This window comes from Lathyrus oleraceus, chromosome 4, assembly GCF_024323335.1.
Source record: "Lathyrus oleraceus cultivar Zhongwan6 chromosome 4, CAAS_Psat_ZW6_1.0, whole genome shotgun sequence".
Lineage (NCBI taxonomy): Eukaryota > Viridiplantae > Streptophyta > Magnoliopsida > Fabales > Fabaceae > Lathyrus > Lathyrus oleraceus.
In genome coordinates this window covers 13,419,959-13,439,270 of record NC_066582.1, presented here as the reverse complement: position 1 = coordinate 13,439,270, position 19,312 = coordinate 13,419,959, and the positions used below count along the sequence as shown (strand labels likewise).

The 19,312-nt window shown below is 36.4% G+C and overlaps 2 protein-coding genes across 3 annotated transcripts; one reads left to right on the top strand and one right to left on the bottom strand.

The window, feature by feature from the left end:
* The first annotated feature begins 232 nt into the window (after window positions 1-232).
* On the top strand, window positions 233-14,282 carry LOC127138392 (DEAD-box ATP-dependent RNA helicase 58, chloroplastic). 2 transcript variants are annotated; one of them, XM_051064827.1, is made up of 10 exons: window positions 233-688; window positions 869-962; window positions 1,195-1,308; window positions 1,432-1,554; window positions 2,304-2,408; window positions 2,899-3,057; window positions 3,136-3,204; window positions 3,479-3,568; window positions 12,591-12,731; window positions 13,901-14,282. In XM_051064827.1, exons 1-10 carry the CDS (start codon window positions 396-398, stop codon window positions 14,162-14,164), a joined length of 1,452 nt encoding a protein of 483 aa, XP_050920784.1. In that variant the 5' UTR covers window positions 233-395; the 3' UTR covers window positions 14,165-14,282. The 2 variants fall into 2 exon arrangements, with proteins under 2 accessions (XP_050920784.1, XP_050920785.1); XM_051064828.1 differs by lacking the exon at window positions 233-688 and having other exon boundaries at window positions 866-962; window positions 1,199-1,308.
* A 642-nt stretch (window positions 14,283-14,924) lies between these two features.
* Window positions 14,925-18,866, bottom strand: LOC127138391 (glucose-1-phosphate adenylyltransferase large subunit 3, chloroplastic/amyloplastic). The gene is made up of 15 exons (XM_051064826.1): window positions 18,435-18,866; window positions 18,209-18,322; window positions 17,795-17,968; window positions 17,568-17,660; window positions 17,161-17,244; window positions 16,987-17,042; window positions 16,782-16,875; window positions 16,582-16,694; window positions 16,361-16,433; window positions 16,175-16,255; window positions 15,898-15,984; window positions 15,699-15,803; window positions 15,477-15,583; window positions 15,333-15,393; window positions 14,925-15,165 (listed from the first exon to the last, which is right to left on the bottom strand). Exons 1-15 carry the CDS (start codon window positions 18,654-18,656, stop codon window positions 15,064-15,066), a joined length of 1,566 nt encoding a protein of 521 aa, XP_050920783.1. The 5' UTR covers window positions 18,657-18,866; the 3' UTR covers window positions 14,925-15,063.
* Window positions 18,867-19,312: the final 446 nt, after the last annotated feature.

Below are 19,312 nucleotides of genomic sequence, written 5' to 3'. Positions count from 1 at the left end.
ATAAGAGAATTATCTTTAATTGTTCGTATCATATAAAGTTTAAGAGCATATCCAATGAGAGAATTATTTTCTAATGTTTGTCTTATTTTGTGCGTCTAAATTGCCACGTTAAATATTCATAAACAATTTTAACTAATTTTACCTTAATGATGATTATAAATAAGCAATACAGAGTTTCCTCCACCTATTTATATTATTCTATCTGTACTAAATTTTAAATATTAATTTTTAAATTTTTTTTACTGGATTTTGAGGGAGAACCGGAGGAGAAAACTTTCTTATAATTTGACGACGAAGTTTGAAGTTTTTATGAAGTTAGGAAGAGAGTAACACAGATGAGTAAATAATCTGAATTCATTCCTCAATCTATCTAAAACGGAACTGAAACAATATCAATGGACATTCACACTCTCTCACTCTCACGTCTTCTTCCTCTTCGCGTTCTTTCATTCCAAAACCCTAATTCTTCTTCTTCCTCCTCCTCCTCTCGCATCCCTCGTTCACACAACAACTACCATTTCCTGAAATTATCCTCCCCAACTCACATTAACCGTGTCTCCATCTTCACCACAACGCCACTAGCCATTGCAAATCCTTCTCCCACCATCCCTACCACAGATGATTCAGTAACCAATCCCACTCTCAGAGAATTATGTCAATCTCATGTACCTCACCAATTACTGCAAAGGCAATTCTCTTTCCTAATTGTTATTGGTTATTGCCAAATTATTCGATAATTTGAATTTCTTTCTAGGTTTCAACCTGATTAGTTAAATTCAATCAACTCACTTTTGCTTTAATTGCTACACGAAACTTGATAATGTGTGTTACATGATTGAAGTTTTATGTGTGGTTTAATATGTTTCAGAATGGAAGAGGTTGGATATGTCATGCCTACGGAGGTACAGAAGGAAGCATTGCCTCATCTTTTTTCTGGCCGTGACTGCGTACTTCATGCTCAGGTTCTTTTTACCATTATTTCTCTGATTTGTATGTTCTGCATAGACATCAGAAACACGACACCGACACTACTCATATGTCTGACACCGATAATAATTTGTAAAAATAAATAAAGTAATCACAAGTATCGGTTATGTGGCCTCACGACTCATCATCTCTGTCCATGTGTTACTCCATATGAATCCATGAAATAACAAAAGGGAGATGTGTAACCCTATTTTATTTCTTATCTAGACAGGTTCTGGGAAGACACTAGCATACTTGCTTTTGATATATTCCATCGTCAACACTAAAAAGTCTTCCGTGCAAGCAGTAGTTTTGGTGCCCACCCGGGAGCTTGGTATGCAAGTAAGAATGTGTATGAGTAATGATGTCATTGTGACATATTAGTTATCTTTAATGCCATATATCAAGGGGAACACTCTTGGAGAAGGCCAATAACTGAGTGCAAAAAATATATTTAATTACAAGGTTACCAAAGTTGCTAGGATACTGGTGGCAAAGCCAACCGGAGGTGAAGGGGAGCAGAGATCAGGTGCCATCATGGCTCTGTTAGATGGAGGAACATTAAGAAGGCAGAAGAGTTGGTTTAAGGTGGAAATCTTTCATCATCTTCTTTGACGAGTTGTATTTTATTTTATTTTTAAACAAATATATGTGGTGACTAACAAATGGTTGCTGCACAATGCAATTTTTAAATCTTCTTTTTTAAATTGTTGGAGATCATTTGACAGTCTGATGAAATTTTTCGACCCATTCAAAATATTTGCCACTGATGCAGTTCATTCATACTCAGTTTGTTAGTTTTTTCTATTCCATTTTTTGCAACCACGTCCATCTGGTATTAACTGATGCAAAATACTACAGATTCTCATGTTAATTAATTTTAGGATACTGTATTTTTTGTTTATGTTATAATACTAAATGATTTAATCTGCTGTGTTTGTTTAGATACAATTATTTACTGGAGTAATTGTGTAGTTAACCTTGTAGATCTGGCCGTTGGCCAAATTGTGGCATATAAGTACCTTGCTCTTGGGGGTGTCTTAAGTCTTATACTTCATTTGATATATGTTTGTGGTGCATATGGATAGTGGATGGTCATTACAGATTAGGCATCTATGACCAACTACTTCCTCATGTGTTTTTTGTGTATTGATGCGTTAGGCCTTCATTGGGAAATGGTTTGAATTTCCAAAAGTTCTATAATAGCTTTAATTTAACATCACCTCTGTTTACATTGATTTTTATCTTCTGTTTAACTGGTTTCTAGCTGCACTAGTATTATAGAGAAGTCCCTTTTCCAGCTCATTCAGGCTTTGATTAACATTCTCCAATTTTAGGCAGAGCCTCCAGCAATAGTAGTTGCAACAGTTGAGAGTATGTGTCTAATGCTGGAAAGACACCGTTTTTCGCTTGGAACCTTGCGGGTGATGGTTGTTGATGAGGTACAAGTTTTCGTCTTTGCATTTAAAATGGCCTGTCTTTGTGTACTTTTTCAGCAATTGTATATTTGCACTGTTTAATGAAGAGCTATAAAAGCAGAATCTCAGATTTGCCTTCAGTGACTGTGTGTGTTTCAAAACGCTGCACTACCATCCGTCTATAATTGCTTCGAAAATGATATATAGTATAATGTAGTTAGTCATCTCGTTCTCATCCATCAATGTGATCTAATGCAGCTAAAGAAATGGAAGAGAGCAAGTAAAGTAAATTAAAAGCACTTTAAAAGTGTTATTTTGCATATTTGATTTCATTATTCCACATTTTTGTAAGTGGGAAAGGGGTTGGTCACACCTTTTGGGAATTTTAAGTTGAATTGAGAAATATAGCAAGTATAAAGCCTGGAAATATATAAAGCCCTTCCAACTTCTTTTTGTACTTCCTTTGAGCAGTTTTTGTCAGTATTTATTATATTTTTTATTCTTGTTTGCTTAGGTTGACTTCATTTTCAATTCTTCAAAGCAAGTGAGTTCTCTCCGGAAGATTTTGACCTCGTATTCATCCTGCAATAAACGTCAAACAGTGTTTGCCAGTGCATCTATACCACAGCACAATCGATTTCTTAACGAAGCTGTGCAGCAGAAATGGACTAAGGTATATTAATCTAAATCATCTGATTCTTTGTTTGTCTTTAAGTACCTTAAATTCATTCTGACTTTATTTGTTTTTCAGAGGGATGTGATCCATATTCACGTTAATGCAGTGGAGCCAATGCCATCTCGCCTATATCACAGATTTGTAGTAAGAATCTTGAGTATTAAAGAGACTTGTATTTCTAATATTCTATTACTTAAAATAAAACTGTTTTCTTTTACTGCAGTCGAAGCCCATCTTCCCTTCACTCTTTGACTTTGGAAAGATATAAAATGGCTTAAAATTTAATCGCATACCTATTTTGGGTGATGTAGAATGGTTTAAACTTTAATTGCTTACTTTTTTGTAGGTCTCTTATTTATTGCATACCTATTTTGGGTATTAGAAATGTTCTAATGCTATTCAAATTTTCAATAATTAGGTATGTGATACAGAGAGAAAACTACAAACCCTGTTATCCTTGATTCAATCTGATGCTCCTGAGTCTGGTATTATATTTGTTGGTGAGCAGGTATGTTGAGAATATCTTTCTTATATCACCTCCTTCAATTGGATTATGCAATCAGTATAGTCTCTGGCCTGCTAGTGGAATGAAATTTACTTTATAATTAGTACACAAGTTACTTTCATTTATAAATTTTCAGAGCATTAGTCCTATGAGGCATGAGAAATAGTTATAATCTGCATTATATTTATAATCTGCATTATATATTTTCAATGATGAATTAATTTGATCGGGAAAATAACAAGTATTTTGTCTTTTGTAGTAATAAAGGGGAAATTCCCCGAATGTCGATCTCAAGGACAGCATGTTAATATCAAGTTCAAATAATCGTTTAATTAAACAAAAATTAGTGTTTGAGGATTTTAGATTTAAATTTATAAAAATAAAGGCAAATAAAATAAACACGGTAAAAATAAGGGTTTTAAGGAAAAAGAGAACATGCCAGGGAAGGTTAGTTTGTCCCTATAACAACCCTGAGTCACTATTGCATCAATAAATATCAATTAACTTCAATCCTAATTTCTACGCCCATAGGAAATTACCGGTGAAATTAAACCTTATTATATCAAGAATCCTCCGGTTCATACAGGGTATCCCTGGTCCTAGGTGATATCTACTGCAGAGTAATCTTATGAAAACCTTATCAATGGCGGTCCAACCTAATGACAACCATACAACAATCTCAATTGGTCCAAAAGAGAAAACATTAAACACATCAAAAGATTACCGTAATTATGAAAAACAATATTATCAATACAATTCTAAACTCAAAGTCATTACAAATATAAATTATGGACACCCCTAGCATTGGGGGGTTTAGCTACTCATATTGTTCATAACAGATTCAAGATAAAAATTAGACATTACAAGTAATTAGATGACTTGGATCTTCAATTGCTTCTGTTCATGAAAATCTTCTGCTCTTCGAATTACTTGATCTCTGTAATACTTGATCGTCTAACAATTCTCTGTGTTCTGTTTTCTCCTCGCTCAAAAGTGTCCTTCTTCTCTTGTAGAAACTCTTCTAAAATAGTTAAAATCCCTTAGCATTGGTTGGAAATCCCCAGAATGCCCTTGCTGCTCAAGCCCGGATAAAAGCTCAAAAATTGAAATATTTTGCGCCTGGGCTGACACGGGTGGCCGTGTCAGGCCCCTACCTTGCCATCATCTTCTATTTCACTCTCAGCTAGGCTGACATGGCCCGTGTCACCTGACACGGGTGACCATGTCACGCCCCTGTCTTGACCCTCTTATGCAGTTTGTTTTGTCTTCATCCTGACACGGGTGGCCGTGTCAGGCATCATGTAACTGAATAATCTCTTTTCTCGAATGCCGGAACTCTTGACTTTTTTGTATTGAGTCCGTTGGATCTTCTACTTGAACCTGGAGGGAATAAAAACAGACAACCAAAACATAAAATCCCGAAAACACGAAATAAAACTAAAAATTGATAAAACGCTTAAATAACTTACAGAAATTAAAACTAACTTAAAAGGTGACATAATACGCCCAATGTATTCCAGAATCCTTGGTTTCTTGTCGAATAAGTGATGAAAACATAATGAAAATGGTGACCGATCATAATGCCATCAGCTTTTTCATAATTACTGTTCAATGCCATAAGAATGAGCCTTTTCCATGCTGTTGTGTTATTTTGTGATGGTGGAAAATAGACTTAGGTGGTTTCGGCATGTAGAGAGAAGATCTGTAGATTATGTGGTAAGGAGAGTAGATTAGATGGAGAGGAGTCATACAACTAGAGGTAGAGGAATGTCTAAAAAACTATAAGAGAAGTTATTAAAAAATATCTCGAGATTAACGATTTGAATAGAAGCATGGTCCTGGTTAGAATATTATGGTGGAAATTGATCCATGTAGCCGACCCCACTTAGTGGGATAAGACTTGATTGTTGTTTTTGTATTGTTGGTTTAATTATTTCTTACTTTTTGATCATTTTTGTTATCTAATACTTCTCAAACAAATGTAAGGTAATGAATTACAAGCTGCATTTTGGGAGTAAATTACATGCCTTAGTTTATGACTAATTACAAGCAAATAGTTACCAAACTTCACATTTGTAATAAGTAACCCTGATTATTTTTTTCTATTCAATGGATGAGAGTGTCTAACCACATATATTTCCCCAGAACGCCCTTGCTGTTTAAGCCCAGATAAAAGCTCAAAAATTGAAATATTTTGCGTCTGGGCTGACACGGGTGGCCGTGTCAGGCCCCTGCCTTGCCATCATCTTCTATTAAACTCTCAGCTGGGATGACACGGCCCGTGTCAGCTGACACGGGTGACCATGTCACGCCCCTGTCTTGACCCTCTTATGCAGTTTGTTTTGTCTTCATCCTGACACGGGTGGCCGTGTCAGGCCTCCTGTAACTGAATAATCTCTTTTCTCGAATGCCGGTACTCTTGACTTTTTTGTATTGAGTCCGTTGGATCTTCTACTTGAACCTGGAGGGAATAAAAACAGACAACCAAAACATAAAATCCCGAAAACACGAAATAAAACTAAAAGTTGATAAAACGCTTAAATAACTTACAGAAATTAAAATTAACTTAAAATGTGACATAATACGCCCAACGTATTCCAGAATCCTTGGTTTCTTGTCGAATAAGTGATGAAAACATAGTGAAAATGGTGACCGATCATAATGCCATCAACTTTTTCATAATTACTATTTAATGCCATAAGAATGAGCCCTTTCCATGCTGTTGTGTTATTTTGTGATGGTGGAAAATAGACTTAGGTGGTTTCGGCATGTAGAGAGAAGATCTGTAGATTATGTGGTAAGGAGAGTAGATTAGATGGAGAGGAGTCATACAACTAGAGGTAGAGGAATGTCTAAAAAACTATAAGAGAAGTTATTAAAAAATATCTCGAGATTAACGATTTGAATAGAAGCATGATCCTGCCTGGTTAGAACATTATGGAGGAAGTTGATCCATGTAGCCGACCCCACTTAGTGGGATAAGACTTGGTTGTTGTTTTTGTATTGTTGGTTTAATTATTTCTTACTTTTTGATCATTTTGTAATCTAATACTTCTCAAGCAAATGTAAGGTAATGAATTACAAGCTGCATTTTGGGAGTAAGTTACATGCCTTAGTTTATGACTAATTACAAGCAAATAGTTTCCAAACTTCTCATTTGTAATAAGTAACCCTTATTATTTTTTTCTATTCAATGGATGAGAGTGTCTAACCACATATATTTCCCCAGAACGTCCTTGCTGCACAAGCCCAGATAAAAGCTCAAAAATTGAAATATTTTGCACCTGGGCTGACACTGGTGGCCGTGTCAGGCCCATGCCTTGCCATCATCTTCTATTTCACTCTCAGCTGGGCTGACACGGCCCGTGTCAACTGAAATGGGTGACCATGTCACACCCCTGTCTTGACCCTCTTATGCAGTTTGTTTTGACTTCATCCTGACACGGGTGGCCGTGTCAGGCATCATGTAACTGAATAATCTCTTTTCTCGAATGTCGGAACTCTTGACTTTTTTGTATTGAGTCCGTTGGATCTTCTACTTGAACCTGGAGGGAATAAAAACAGACAACCAAAACATAAAATCCCGAAAACACGAAATAAAACTAAAAATTGATAAAACGCTTAAATAACTTACAGAAATTAAAACTAACTTAAAATGTGACATAATACGCCCAACGTATTCCAGAATCCTTGGTTTCTTGTCGAATAAGTGATGAAAACATAGTGAAAATGGTGACCGATCATAATGCCATCAGCTTTTTCATAATTACTGTTCAATGCCATAAGAATGAGCCTTTTCCATGCTGTTGTGTTATTTTGTGATGGTGGAAAATAGACTTAGGTGGTTTCGGCATGTAGAGAGAAGATCTGTAGATTATGTGGTAAGGAGAGTAGATTAGATGGAGAGGAGTCATACAACTAGAGGTAGAGGAAGGTCTAAAAAACTATAAGAGAAGTTATTAAAAAATATCTCGAGATTAACGATTTGAATAGAAGCATGGTCCTGGTTAGAACATTATGGCGGAAGTTGATCCATGTAGCCGACCCCACTTAGTGGGATAAGACTTGGTTGTTGTTTTTGTATTGTTGGTTTACTTATTTCTTACTTTTTGATCATTTTGTAATCTACTACTTCTCAAGCAAATATAAGGTAATGAATTACAAGCTGCATTTTGGGAGTAAATTACATGCCTTAGTTTATGACTAATTACAAGCAAATAGTTACCAAACTTCACATTTGTAATAAGTAACCCTGATTATTTTTTTCTATTCAATATATATATATATATATATATATATATATATATATATATATATATATATATATATATATATATATATATATATATATATATATAACAACTTAGAACCTCTGCAATGTGAGATTCCAATACAACTTCAATACCCACTTTCATGTTTGGTGTGGGGTTCAATTTCCACATTGTAGTATTTGACTAGGCTATGATACCATGTTAGGTTTCTATATTTGACCTAACTCATCCTCGCAAACCCATCTTATAAGGTGAAGAGTGTTGCTTTTTATAAACTCCTATCAATTTTATATCTTTTCTACGTGGGACTTGGGTTTTCCTAGTCTATCCTCTCACGCACACTATTGGACTTGGTGCGTGAATATAAATGATGAGTGGTCTGAATAGTATCTTTTGATATTTGTAAATATAATATTAAGAATATTTGTATATCGAATAGTCCCACATCGACTATATCATGTAATTAGTTATAATCTCTCTATATAAAATAAAGTCTCCGTAGTGCTTTTCAAGACACACGGTTTATTTAAATGTCTCTTAGTCTCCTAATTCAACATGGTATCTAGAGCCTGCTAAGAGACAATTCTTTCTTCGCCCGGTTGACCCACTGTCTTCCTGTGAGAATTTTTTTACAAACCAGTTTGCTTCTCACTTTACCCAGTTGACACGTGCGGAGGTTGACCCCAGGTGTCATCACTCCGGTTTGCCTCTCACTTTTCAAAATTCTCCGGTAACCTACCAGCATCCCGACAATTTTTCCACCGCTCCACTCTCTATCCGCACGTGACAGCACGTCCGACGGCCGATCTCGACAATTTTTCCACCGCTCCACTCTCTATAGGGAAATTGTTTCAGATCCGATACTCATGGCTACTCCTCATAACTTTACGCCAAACTACGATGATTTCCTCAGGTGGTATCAGAATCATCAGAACTTAGATTCTACTGCTTCGGTAGCACACACTGGTAATTCATCTGCTCGTCTCTCTCAATCATCTTCTCATCTGCTTGTCTCTGCTCGTCTCTCTCAATCATCTTCTCATCTGCTTGTCTCTCTCAATCATCTTCTCTTGGATCTTGGGTCCTTGATTCTGGTGCGTCTGATCATGTTACCGGTAATAAAAATCTTTTCTCTTCCTTCTCTACATCCGGTTTCTTACCTACTATAACTTCTGCCAATGGTTCTCAAACCCGATCCGAAGGGATTGGTACTGTTCGAATTCTACCTTCTCTCTCGGTTACTTCTGTCCTCTATGTACCTAATTGTCCATTTAATTTACTTTCAGTCAGTCGTTTAACTCGTTCTCTTGATTGTAGTGTCACCTTCACTAATAATAATGTTACCCTGCAGGATCGGAGTTCGGGACGGACGATTGGTGTCGGATGTGAGTCTCAAGGCCTTTATTACCTCTCAGTGTCATCTCAGACATGCTCAGCCAAAGATTCTCCACTTACATTGTGAGTCATGTCAGCTAGGGAAACACACTCGTGGTCAGTTTCCCAATCGAGTCAATAAACGAGCTTCGTCCCCTTTTGCTTTAGTTCACACCGATGTTTGGGGTCCCCCGCGTACTGTCTCTACTCTTGAGTCTAGGTATTTTGTCACCTTTATTGATGATTTTTCACGTTGCACGTGGTTATTCTTAATGAAGAATAGATCTGAATTATTTTCTATTTTTTGAACAATTCTATCAAGAAATAAAAACTCAATTTGGTGTGTCTATCCGTACCTTAAGAAGTGACAATGCCCGTGAATATTTATCCCAACAATTTCAAAATTTCATGTCACGCAATGGTATTCTCCATCAAACATCTTGCCCTCATACACCTCAACAAAACGGGGTAGTCGAACGCAAAAATCGGCATCTTGTAGAAACCACTCGGACCCTACTTCTCCATGGTAATGTTCCACTTCGGTTTTGGGGGGATGCTGTGCTAACGACATGTTATCTTATAAATCGCATGCCCTCATCTGTCCTTAACAATAAAATCCCTCATTCAATCCTTTTTCCCAATTCCCCACTTCACCCAATTCCTCCCCGAGTCTTCGGGTCCACATGTTTTGTACACAATCTCTCTCCTGGTCTTGATAAACTCTCAGCTCGATCACTAAAGTGTGTCTTTCTTGGTTATCATCGATCCCAAAAAGGTTATCGTTGTTATTCACATACTCTACAACGATACCTAGTATCGGCCGATGTTACCTTCTTCGAGTCGGTTCCATATTTCAAGTCCAGTCACGTAACTCCAGAACCCATTCAAGAAAGTACTCCCACACCTTTTCCGGCAGTTATTAATGTCCCGCCTACCATTATCCCCCATCAGTCTAGGGCTCCTGACCCACCCACTTCTCGACCACTTCAAACATATCAGCGTCGTCACCCAACACCTATCGTCCCTGTCCCTGAGGTCATACCTGTCCCTGAGGGCATTGCAGACTCTCCTCCGACGCCTCCGCCATCACCGGATCTGATCCTGCAACCTGAGTTTGATCTTCCGATTGCCCTTCGAAAAGGTATATGTCAAACACGAAATCCTTCTCCACATTATATTGATTTATGTTATCACCGTCTTTCCCCTTTGCAGTATACTTGTTTGTCTTCTTTGTCTTCTGTTTTTATTCCTAAAACTCCAGGTGAAGCATTGTCTCACCCTGAGTGGAGGCAAACAATGATTGATGAAATGTGTGCTCTTCAAAGCAGTGGTACCTTGGAACTGGTTCCTCTACCCCATGGGAAATCTTTAGTTGGTTGTCGTTGGCTTTATACAGTGAAGGTTGGTCCAGATGGTAAGATTGATCGATTTAAAGCTCGCTTGGTAGCCAAAGGATACACTCAGATTTTTGGATTGGATTATAGTGATACCTTCTCGCCTGTAGCCAAGATGACATCTGTTAGACTTCTTCTAGCCATTGCAGTCATTCGACATTGGCCTCTTCATCAACTTGACATCAAAAATGCTTTTTTACAGGGTGATCTTGAAGAGGAAGTATATATGGAGCAACCACCTGGATTTGTTGCTCAGGGGGAGTCATCGAATATGGTGTGTAGGTTACACAGGTCTCTTTATGGTCTTAAGCAATCTCCGAGAGTTTGGTTCGGCAGATTCAGCACTATAGTACAACAGTTTGGTATGGTTCGTAGTGAAGCTGACCATTCTGTTTTTTATCGTCAGTCAGCCCAAGGGTGTATTTATCTTATTGTGTATGTAAATGATATTGTCATAACTGGTAGTGATCAGCAGGGTATACTCCAGCTAAAGCAACATCTCTCAAATCAATTTCAGACAAAAGATCTTGGTAAACTTCGTTATTTCTTGGGTATTGAGGTAACCCAATCTATAGATGGTTTGGTGATTTCTCAACGGAAATATGCTATGGATATTTTGGAAGAAACAGGTTTGTTGAATGCTAAACCAGCTGATACTCCTATGGATCCAGGTGTCAAACTACTACCCAATCAGGGGGAGCCTCTATCTGACTCAGGAAGGTATAGAAGATTGGTTGGAAAGTTGAATTATCTCACAGTCACTCGTCCAGACATTTCTTTTGCAGTTAGTGTGGTAAGTCAGTTCTTAAACTCCCCTTGTCAGGAACACATGGATGCTGTTATCCGGATTCTGAGATACATCAAACGTGCTCCAGGAAAAGGTCTAGTGTATGAAAATAAAGGACATACTCAGATAGTTGGATACTCCGATGCTGATTGGGCAGGGTCACCCATTGATAGACGATCCACCTCTGGGTATTGTGTACTTGTTGGAGGAAACCTTATATCCTGGAAAAGTAAGAAACAAAACGTAGTTGCAAGATCAAGCGCCGAGGCAGAGTATAGGGCCATGGCAACGGCAACATGTGAACTTATTTGGTTAAAACAGTTGCTCAAGGAACTTCAAATTGAAGAAGCAAGACCAATGACACTTATTTGTGATAATCAAGTCGCATTGCACATTGCTTCAAATCCAGTCTTTCATGAGAGGACCAAACATATTGAAATAGACTGTCACTTTGTCAGAGAGAAAATCGAATCAGGTGACATCGTCACAAACTTTATCAACTCTAATGATCAATTGGCAGACGTGTTTACAAAATCTCTGCGAAGCCCTAGAACTAATTATATATGTAACAAGCTTGGTGCATTTGACTTATATGCTCAAGCTTGAGGGGGAGTGTTGATATTTGTAAATATAATATTAAGAATATTTGTATATCGAATAGTCCCACATCGACTATATCATGTAATTAGTTATAATCTCTCTATACAAAATAAAGTCTCCGTAGTGCTTTTCAAGACACACGGTTTATTCAAATGTCTCTTAGTCTCCTAATTCAACATCAAACCTAAGTTCCACATAGGATAAAGATAAGGCTTATAATAAGTTTATAAAGAGTGACACTCCTCACCTAACAAACTGTTTTTTTTTGTAAGGATGAGTTATGCCTAATATGAATAAAACATATCATCTTCCAACACAGTTTAAATTCTATATTCATCATATGCTTGGGAATTTCTTTAGAGATCAATTGTCTTGATTTTCAAGCTAGTGGTATAGGACTTTGGGAATTTATTTAGAGATCAATTGTCTTGATTTTCAAGCTAGCGGTATAGGACTTTGGTTGGTTGCATTATTTATAACTTGACAGGTGTACTGTTGAAATTATTAGCCCAAACGTGTGAATTTAATATCTGCTTGAATCGGTTCGGGTATTATGATAAAGTTATCGATCGATTAACATTACATATTCTATTATGCAGTCTGAGAAGTCGAAAAAGACTGGAAATGATCCATCCACATCCCTTGTGATTGACTTTCTAAAGACATCATATCATGGTTCTTTAAATATCCTCCTTCTCGAAGATGACATGAATTTCAATTCAAGAGCAGCTTCTCTGTTGGTAAGTGTCATTCAGTTTATTGATATGGATAGAAGATTTTATTGGTAATCTCTGACTTTTCAGTTTAGGTTGCCATCCAAATTTATTTTACTATTGATCCACGAGTGAATAATAATATAATGCAACATGTATATGAGTTTGAAACAATATTTAATATTCGAGTCACATTGTGACTCTTGCTCCGATAACCAAATTGCACCGGTTCATTCTACCTGATTAACTGGGAACCATTGGTTAAAGGACGGACAACATTTTAATAAAATCTTTGACATTGTTGCCTTGGAGAGGAAGGGTGGGCTTTCAGCTAAATTTTAAGAGAAATCAAAAGGATCACTGGCCGAGGACAAGGGTTTATCCTCAAGGGCATGGTAGTCAGAATCGCGATCCAACTCGTAGGATCAGACGATTTTTCAATCTTGTAACCCCCTCTGTGCCGGTGTATGGCCGGAATCGTGTTTTGGTAGGCGCGGCCGGAATTGCTGCGAAAAGGCGTAGAAACGGAGGAATCGCCGCGAAATCGTTTGTGCAATTAAGTTTTCATGTTCTGGTCTGCTGGAGTTGTTTGGTTTCTGTTTTGAAGCTTTTTCAGTCGTGTTGTTCCTGTTCTGGTCTGGTTCTTTTTAGATGTTTTTAGGTGTGATATGCTACTGTTTGAATGTTTGAGTTGTTTTGAGTTAGTTTCTATGAATATTATCATTCTAAATTTTTTTTAAAAGTAATTTAGTGTTATTTGAAGTTTTTTTCCTACTAAATTATGTTGCTTCAGATGCATATTATGAATCTATATGCAATATATATGAACTTCTAAATTTGGTAGGATCTTACGATGATCCGTGTTATGATCCCCCGATTCACAATCTTGTTACCCCTACCCGATCTTGCATAGGATCTCGAGTCTCACTACCTTGTTCAAGGGGACATTTAGCTCAAGAGTTGTGCTAATACTTAGCTTTAAAATTAGCAGATGTTTAATGTGCGTGCTATTGTTGTAGATTTAAACCTCATAAAAATACACATTAAGCAGATTTAAACCTCATCAAAATTCACGTTAAGCCTGAGACTATGGCCATAAGTATGCTAGTTTATGGATGGTAGTGTTAAAATGTGTATGCAAGTCAAGTTATGTGTAAAAGGGATGGTAACGACCGTTCTCTGTTTCTTTGAATCAGGAGGTTAAGAAAGGTGGCGGCTATCTTCTAGTGGCAACAGATGTAGCTGCTAGAGGAGTTGACTTTCCAGAAATGACTCACATATACAACTTTGATCCGCCCAAAACTGCCACTGATTATCTTCATCGAGCAGGGAGGACTTGTAGAAAACCCTTTTCTGATGTCAACTGTTCTGTCACAAGCATTATAATCTCTGAGGAGCGGTTTGTTCTGCAGAGATATGAAAATGAGTTGAGGTTTGTTTGTGAAGAGCTTATTCCATAAACCTTGCCTGGAACTTCACATATTTTAATCTGATCCACTATAATGTAATGTGCTTCAAATTGTATTTATCTGAACAGTTCCTTTTTTTGTTAATTATTATTTCTTGGATATTCTTCAATATGTGAGTACTAAATTGGCAGGGGCATTTTCTTTCAAAACTTGATCAAATAAAAAAATATCGACAAGACTTTTAAAGAAAAACAAACAATAGAAGTTCTCAATATAAGTGCCTATGTGTGGATTCTTTTTCCAAATTAAGAGCTTACTTGAGTAAACTAAATAATCTTCGAATATTATATTTTTATAAGCTATTTTAGAGTTTATGGAATAAGTTGAAAATAATTTGAGGATATCATAAGTCATTTCTTTTAATCATTTGCATAAATGATTATCCCATAAGACAAATAATACACAATAAGTTTTTTTTTCCAGATACACTCTAAATTCAGAAGCTTGACCTGCTTCCCCCCTCTATGGGCCATATAGCCATTAATCTTAAATCACTACTTTTTTTTTTTAATTTTGAATAATTTATTTAACTAATACTAAAATTTCTGTTGTGTTTTTTTTTATATTAAGTAATAATTAATATTAAAAGCAATTAAATATATATTTTACAAAATCTAATTTCTTTGATAATGAATCCATATAGAGTAAAGCGATTGCAATTAAAGTATGAATAACAAATGTGTAATATGTTTTATTGTGTAAAATATGCACTTGAGTTAATAATTTCTATAATATGTCAAGACAGACAGGGTTGGAATATAAGATGGATGATATGCCAATATATTTATATCCATTGTGTTTTTTATTTTTATTTTTACAATTCATAAAATAAAAAAATCTCATCCTCAAATCCATGGCAAAATGGTTCAAACAAATGATTGGTGACTTTATCATATGACGAGTCCGTCTTCAATTGTTGAGTCTTTCAATACGACAGTGATGCCTGAACGGATGTAAAACCCTTCTGCAGATCTATCAGCTTCTTGTACTCCCTGCAGGTAATACAATTAGCAAATTCACTATATGTTTTGAGGGGTCTAGATTTATTTTTTTGGATTAATTTTGATTTATTTGTTCTCTTATATAGAAAATTTAATGATAGTTTCATGCTTATACGGCAAGGGTAGTATTTTACTGTAAATTAGTTTTAAAAGCATACCTCTGAGTTTGCTATGGTAACATTCTTTCCGATTCGAGCATTTTTGTCAATAATACAATCCCTGCAAATATATGAGAAAAAATGAGCTTGTATATTAATAACAGTAACTAGCGTTACTATGAGAGTGAGAGTTGCATTTCCTACTTGATCTTTGTGTTTTCTCCTATTCCTACTGGAACTCTCCCCTCAGCTAACAGTGCAGCCACTTCTTCCTCAGTTTCATAGAAGTCAGCACCAAGCATCACTGTGTCCTGCATACAAATATAACACAATAGAGCTAGATGAATGCACATGTAAAAACTATGCTAGTGCTGATAACAAAATGCACTGTTATCTTTTGTACTTAGTAGAATGGTTAAACTGAACCTTTAAATGAACGTTTGAGTTTATTCTTGATCTGATTCCAACTACACTATGCTCTATGAAGGCATTATTCACGAAGCTTCCATGCGATATGATTGAATCAACAACCTGCATAAGAAAGAACACATGCTAGTGATATTTAAGATTTGATGGCAGAAAAGTGGTAATCACATGGTATGTGCAAAGGGAAATGTAGAATGACCTTGCTATTATCAATCGTCGAAGGTGGTAAGTTTCTCCTTGATGTGTACATTGGTTTTGCTGCATCGTAAAAGCTAAACTTGGACGGCTGAAAATTTAGAAAGTAAGCTTTTCTAAGTGGCTAACATTTTATATCGAGAAAATTGTTCTTTCAAATCTCAATGAAAACTAGTTAATTCAAATTATGTTGAATAGTTAAGCTTTTACAACTGAACTTGTTAAATTCATTGCATCGAAACTCAATTAATTGTTGCTGTACATATAAATCTGACACTCACATGCTCAGTGAGGGCTAGATTTGCCTCGAAGAATGATCGGATGGTCCCTATGTCTTCCCAGTAATCATTGAAGAGATAAGCCTGCATTCAAAATTTTGCCGTAAATATTCATAATAAGTGAAAGTGAACTTTCTGCTGGATGCAAAGGTAAGTTTCCACATTCTCTTCTAGTTTTTTCAGTCATACCTTCATGTAAAATTCTTTAGCTGAGGCAGGAATGACTTCTGATCCAAAGTCATTTGCAGTCGGAAAGCGCCATCTAAATTAAATCAATTGGTAGCACTGAGCAAACAAGCTTTGCAATAGGATCAACATATTTGTGCATATTTCTGTATTTTAAAAAATACATTGATAGATGACGTGAGCCACAAGAAAAGCCTAACGTTTTAACTGATAATGATCCGTACCTTAATAGATTAAGAAGTATCTCCTTCTTGAAGACGTACACTCCCATCGAAGCAATGTATGGTTTTTCTAGAGCCTCGTCCTTTGAGAGACCAAGAACAGTTGTATCCACTTGCTAAATTATGAAGCAGTATTAGCTGTGAATCTAGTTTTTGAAACTTGTAGTATTTTAGTTGGAAGTAATGATAAACATGAGTATTACCATTGCTTTGAGATCTGCTCCTTTAGGCTTTTCACTGAATGAAAGGATCCTCCCTTTATTGTCTATCTTCATTAGACCAAAATCTGAAGCGCGGCTATAATGGTTGCATAGTAGGGTTTTAAACAGTAACATATCTGATAGTATTACTGAACCAAGAGATTAACCGTAATAACACGAGTCTTACAACTTATGGGGAGCAACCTACCTGTCATCCATTGGCAAGCAAGAAAGAGTGATGTCTGCACCACTCTCTCGATGATCCTAGATAAGAAATCGAGTAAAAACAAAAACATCATAGAGTAAATAATTTGAATGAATTAACTGAATTGAAACAGAAAATAATTGCTTAAATTATATGACATGAATCATGATGCCTTACTTTAACAAAGTCCATATAGTCCATTCTGTAGAGGTGATCCCCTGAGAGAATCAAAACATCCTCAATATCCTTACTTCTGGCATCCTACATCATGAAAGTCATATTTTAACCAGCATCTAATTCCTTCTGAGGTCTGTTTGGATCGACTTATTCGTAGTTATCTATTAGCATATGCATTTCTGAGTCTATTTTAGAGAATTTATAGAAACAGTTTATGACATTCTATAAGTTGTTTTTAGCTTACTTTCATAAGCTCTCAAGGATTAGCTTATGATTTATATGAAATTATTTTACCTATAATTTATCTTTTTTGTTATAAAAATACTTAATTTAATAAATAATTATGCAATAAGTGCTTAAGTAACTTGTTTACGGCTGCTCTCTTAATTATTTTAGGCCAACAATACCTCAAAGAGCCAGTGGAACTGCCTCACAGCATCAGCAGTACCCTGAAACCACTTTTTACCTTGTTCCCCTGGAGTTTGAGTTGCTGCAAGAACCTGAAACAGGACAAGCACTCTTAGATAAAAGATAATTTAGAAATCAATTTGTGTCTGCTTACCAGCCACAGACACATAGTTGACTTAGAATGCAAGTAATGTAGGAAAAAGACGCCTCATTGGTCGAGAGATACCTCAACATAGCCATCACCAAAAGTGACACCAGTACCAGAGTTGTAAGCACGTGCAATATGCCTGTTGAGTGAGGCTGAATTAAACTGAGTGAGAATGTACACTTTGTTGATACCACTGTTAATGCAATTACTCATTGGCACATCAATAAGCCTGTAAGCACCTCCAAGTGGAACCTACCATAAGAAACCCCCAAAGAAGATATTCAAATTCATATCTAGCTGCATTACATTATGCAGCCGAAGAGCACTATAACACTCTGATACTTCATATTGAAGATGTGTATGATATGTGCCGGTGTCCTATAAACACGTGTCTGTGTCTAGTGTCAGTATCATGTTTGTCTAAGTGCTTTGCAGGACTAATCTATAGAATTAAGAAATTGGAGAAAGAATAAGAATAGAAAAACTACTTACAGCAGGTTTGGCTCGTCGCTTAGTGAGAGGGAAGAGACGAGTTCCAGCTCCTCCACCGAGTATAACTGCTACAACTGTCCTTGGGTCACTTTTTGCCATATCTATATCTTTCAACTGCACTATCCCATATTCCCGTTCAACATAATTGAAACTTTTCGATTATGTTACATAAAGTTTATTTATTTAGTATTGTAAGCAAATTAAGTGGTAGTTAATTCAGATAAACCTTGGATTCGTTAGCCACGTCAGCCGTGAGAGACATGGATATATTTTTCCTAACAACATTCTTAGTGCAACCATTGTTACCAACATGAAGCTCAATCTTTCGTCCCATCATTTCTCCATTAGAAAACTTCATAACCTTCAAGTTCCTACTAGCCATCATTGTTGGCTCGCGCAACTTGACGGTAGACGAGAGCATTATCTGACCTCTGGCAGAGACTGCCATATTTTCCGGTCACCGGAGGAAGGACAAAATGGGAATTTGAGTTATCGGTGAAGAACCTTGTCCTGTCCGTGTTTCAATCAATGTCTTACACATGAAGGTTGTGTAGTGTGTGGAGTGAGTTTAGATTTTGTTACATACATGCATGGATATCATTGGACATTTTGTGGATTGGGCCACGTTATCCAAGTTCAACTGTATCCACCAGTTCTTTTTACAAACAAGAACGCGTGTAATTAAATGACAATAAAGTCCTCGTAATTTGTTTGTAGCCTAATATGATCCTTTAACGAATATCCTATGGAATTAGCTCTGTCGTTATTTTGCCAATTTTGGACTAACCCCTGGTGAAAGAGATTCGTTGAAGTGCAACAATTAGGATATCTTTTCTAAATTGAAAAATAACTTTTATATATTCAAACTTTAAGAAACCATGAGACTTTTTTACTCTACCGACAAACTATGGGTTTTGGGTCATACACACATTGAACATTCTAATAATCAAGAGAAATGCATTTTTCATTTTTGGTGGTGTCTTCCACACTTTTGAAAATTCAAAAATGTTTTTCATGCATCTGGAGATCCATCTCCGGACGCACCTAAAATCATATCAAAAATGCAGTTTTTATGAGATTCACCAGATTTTGCAAAAAATATGA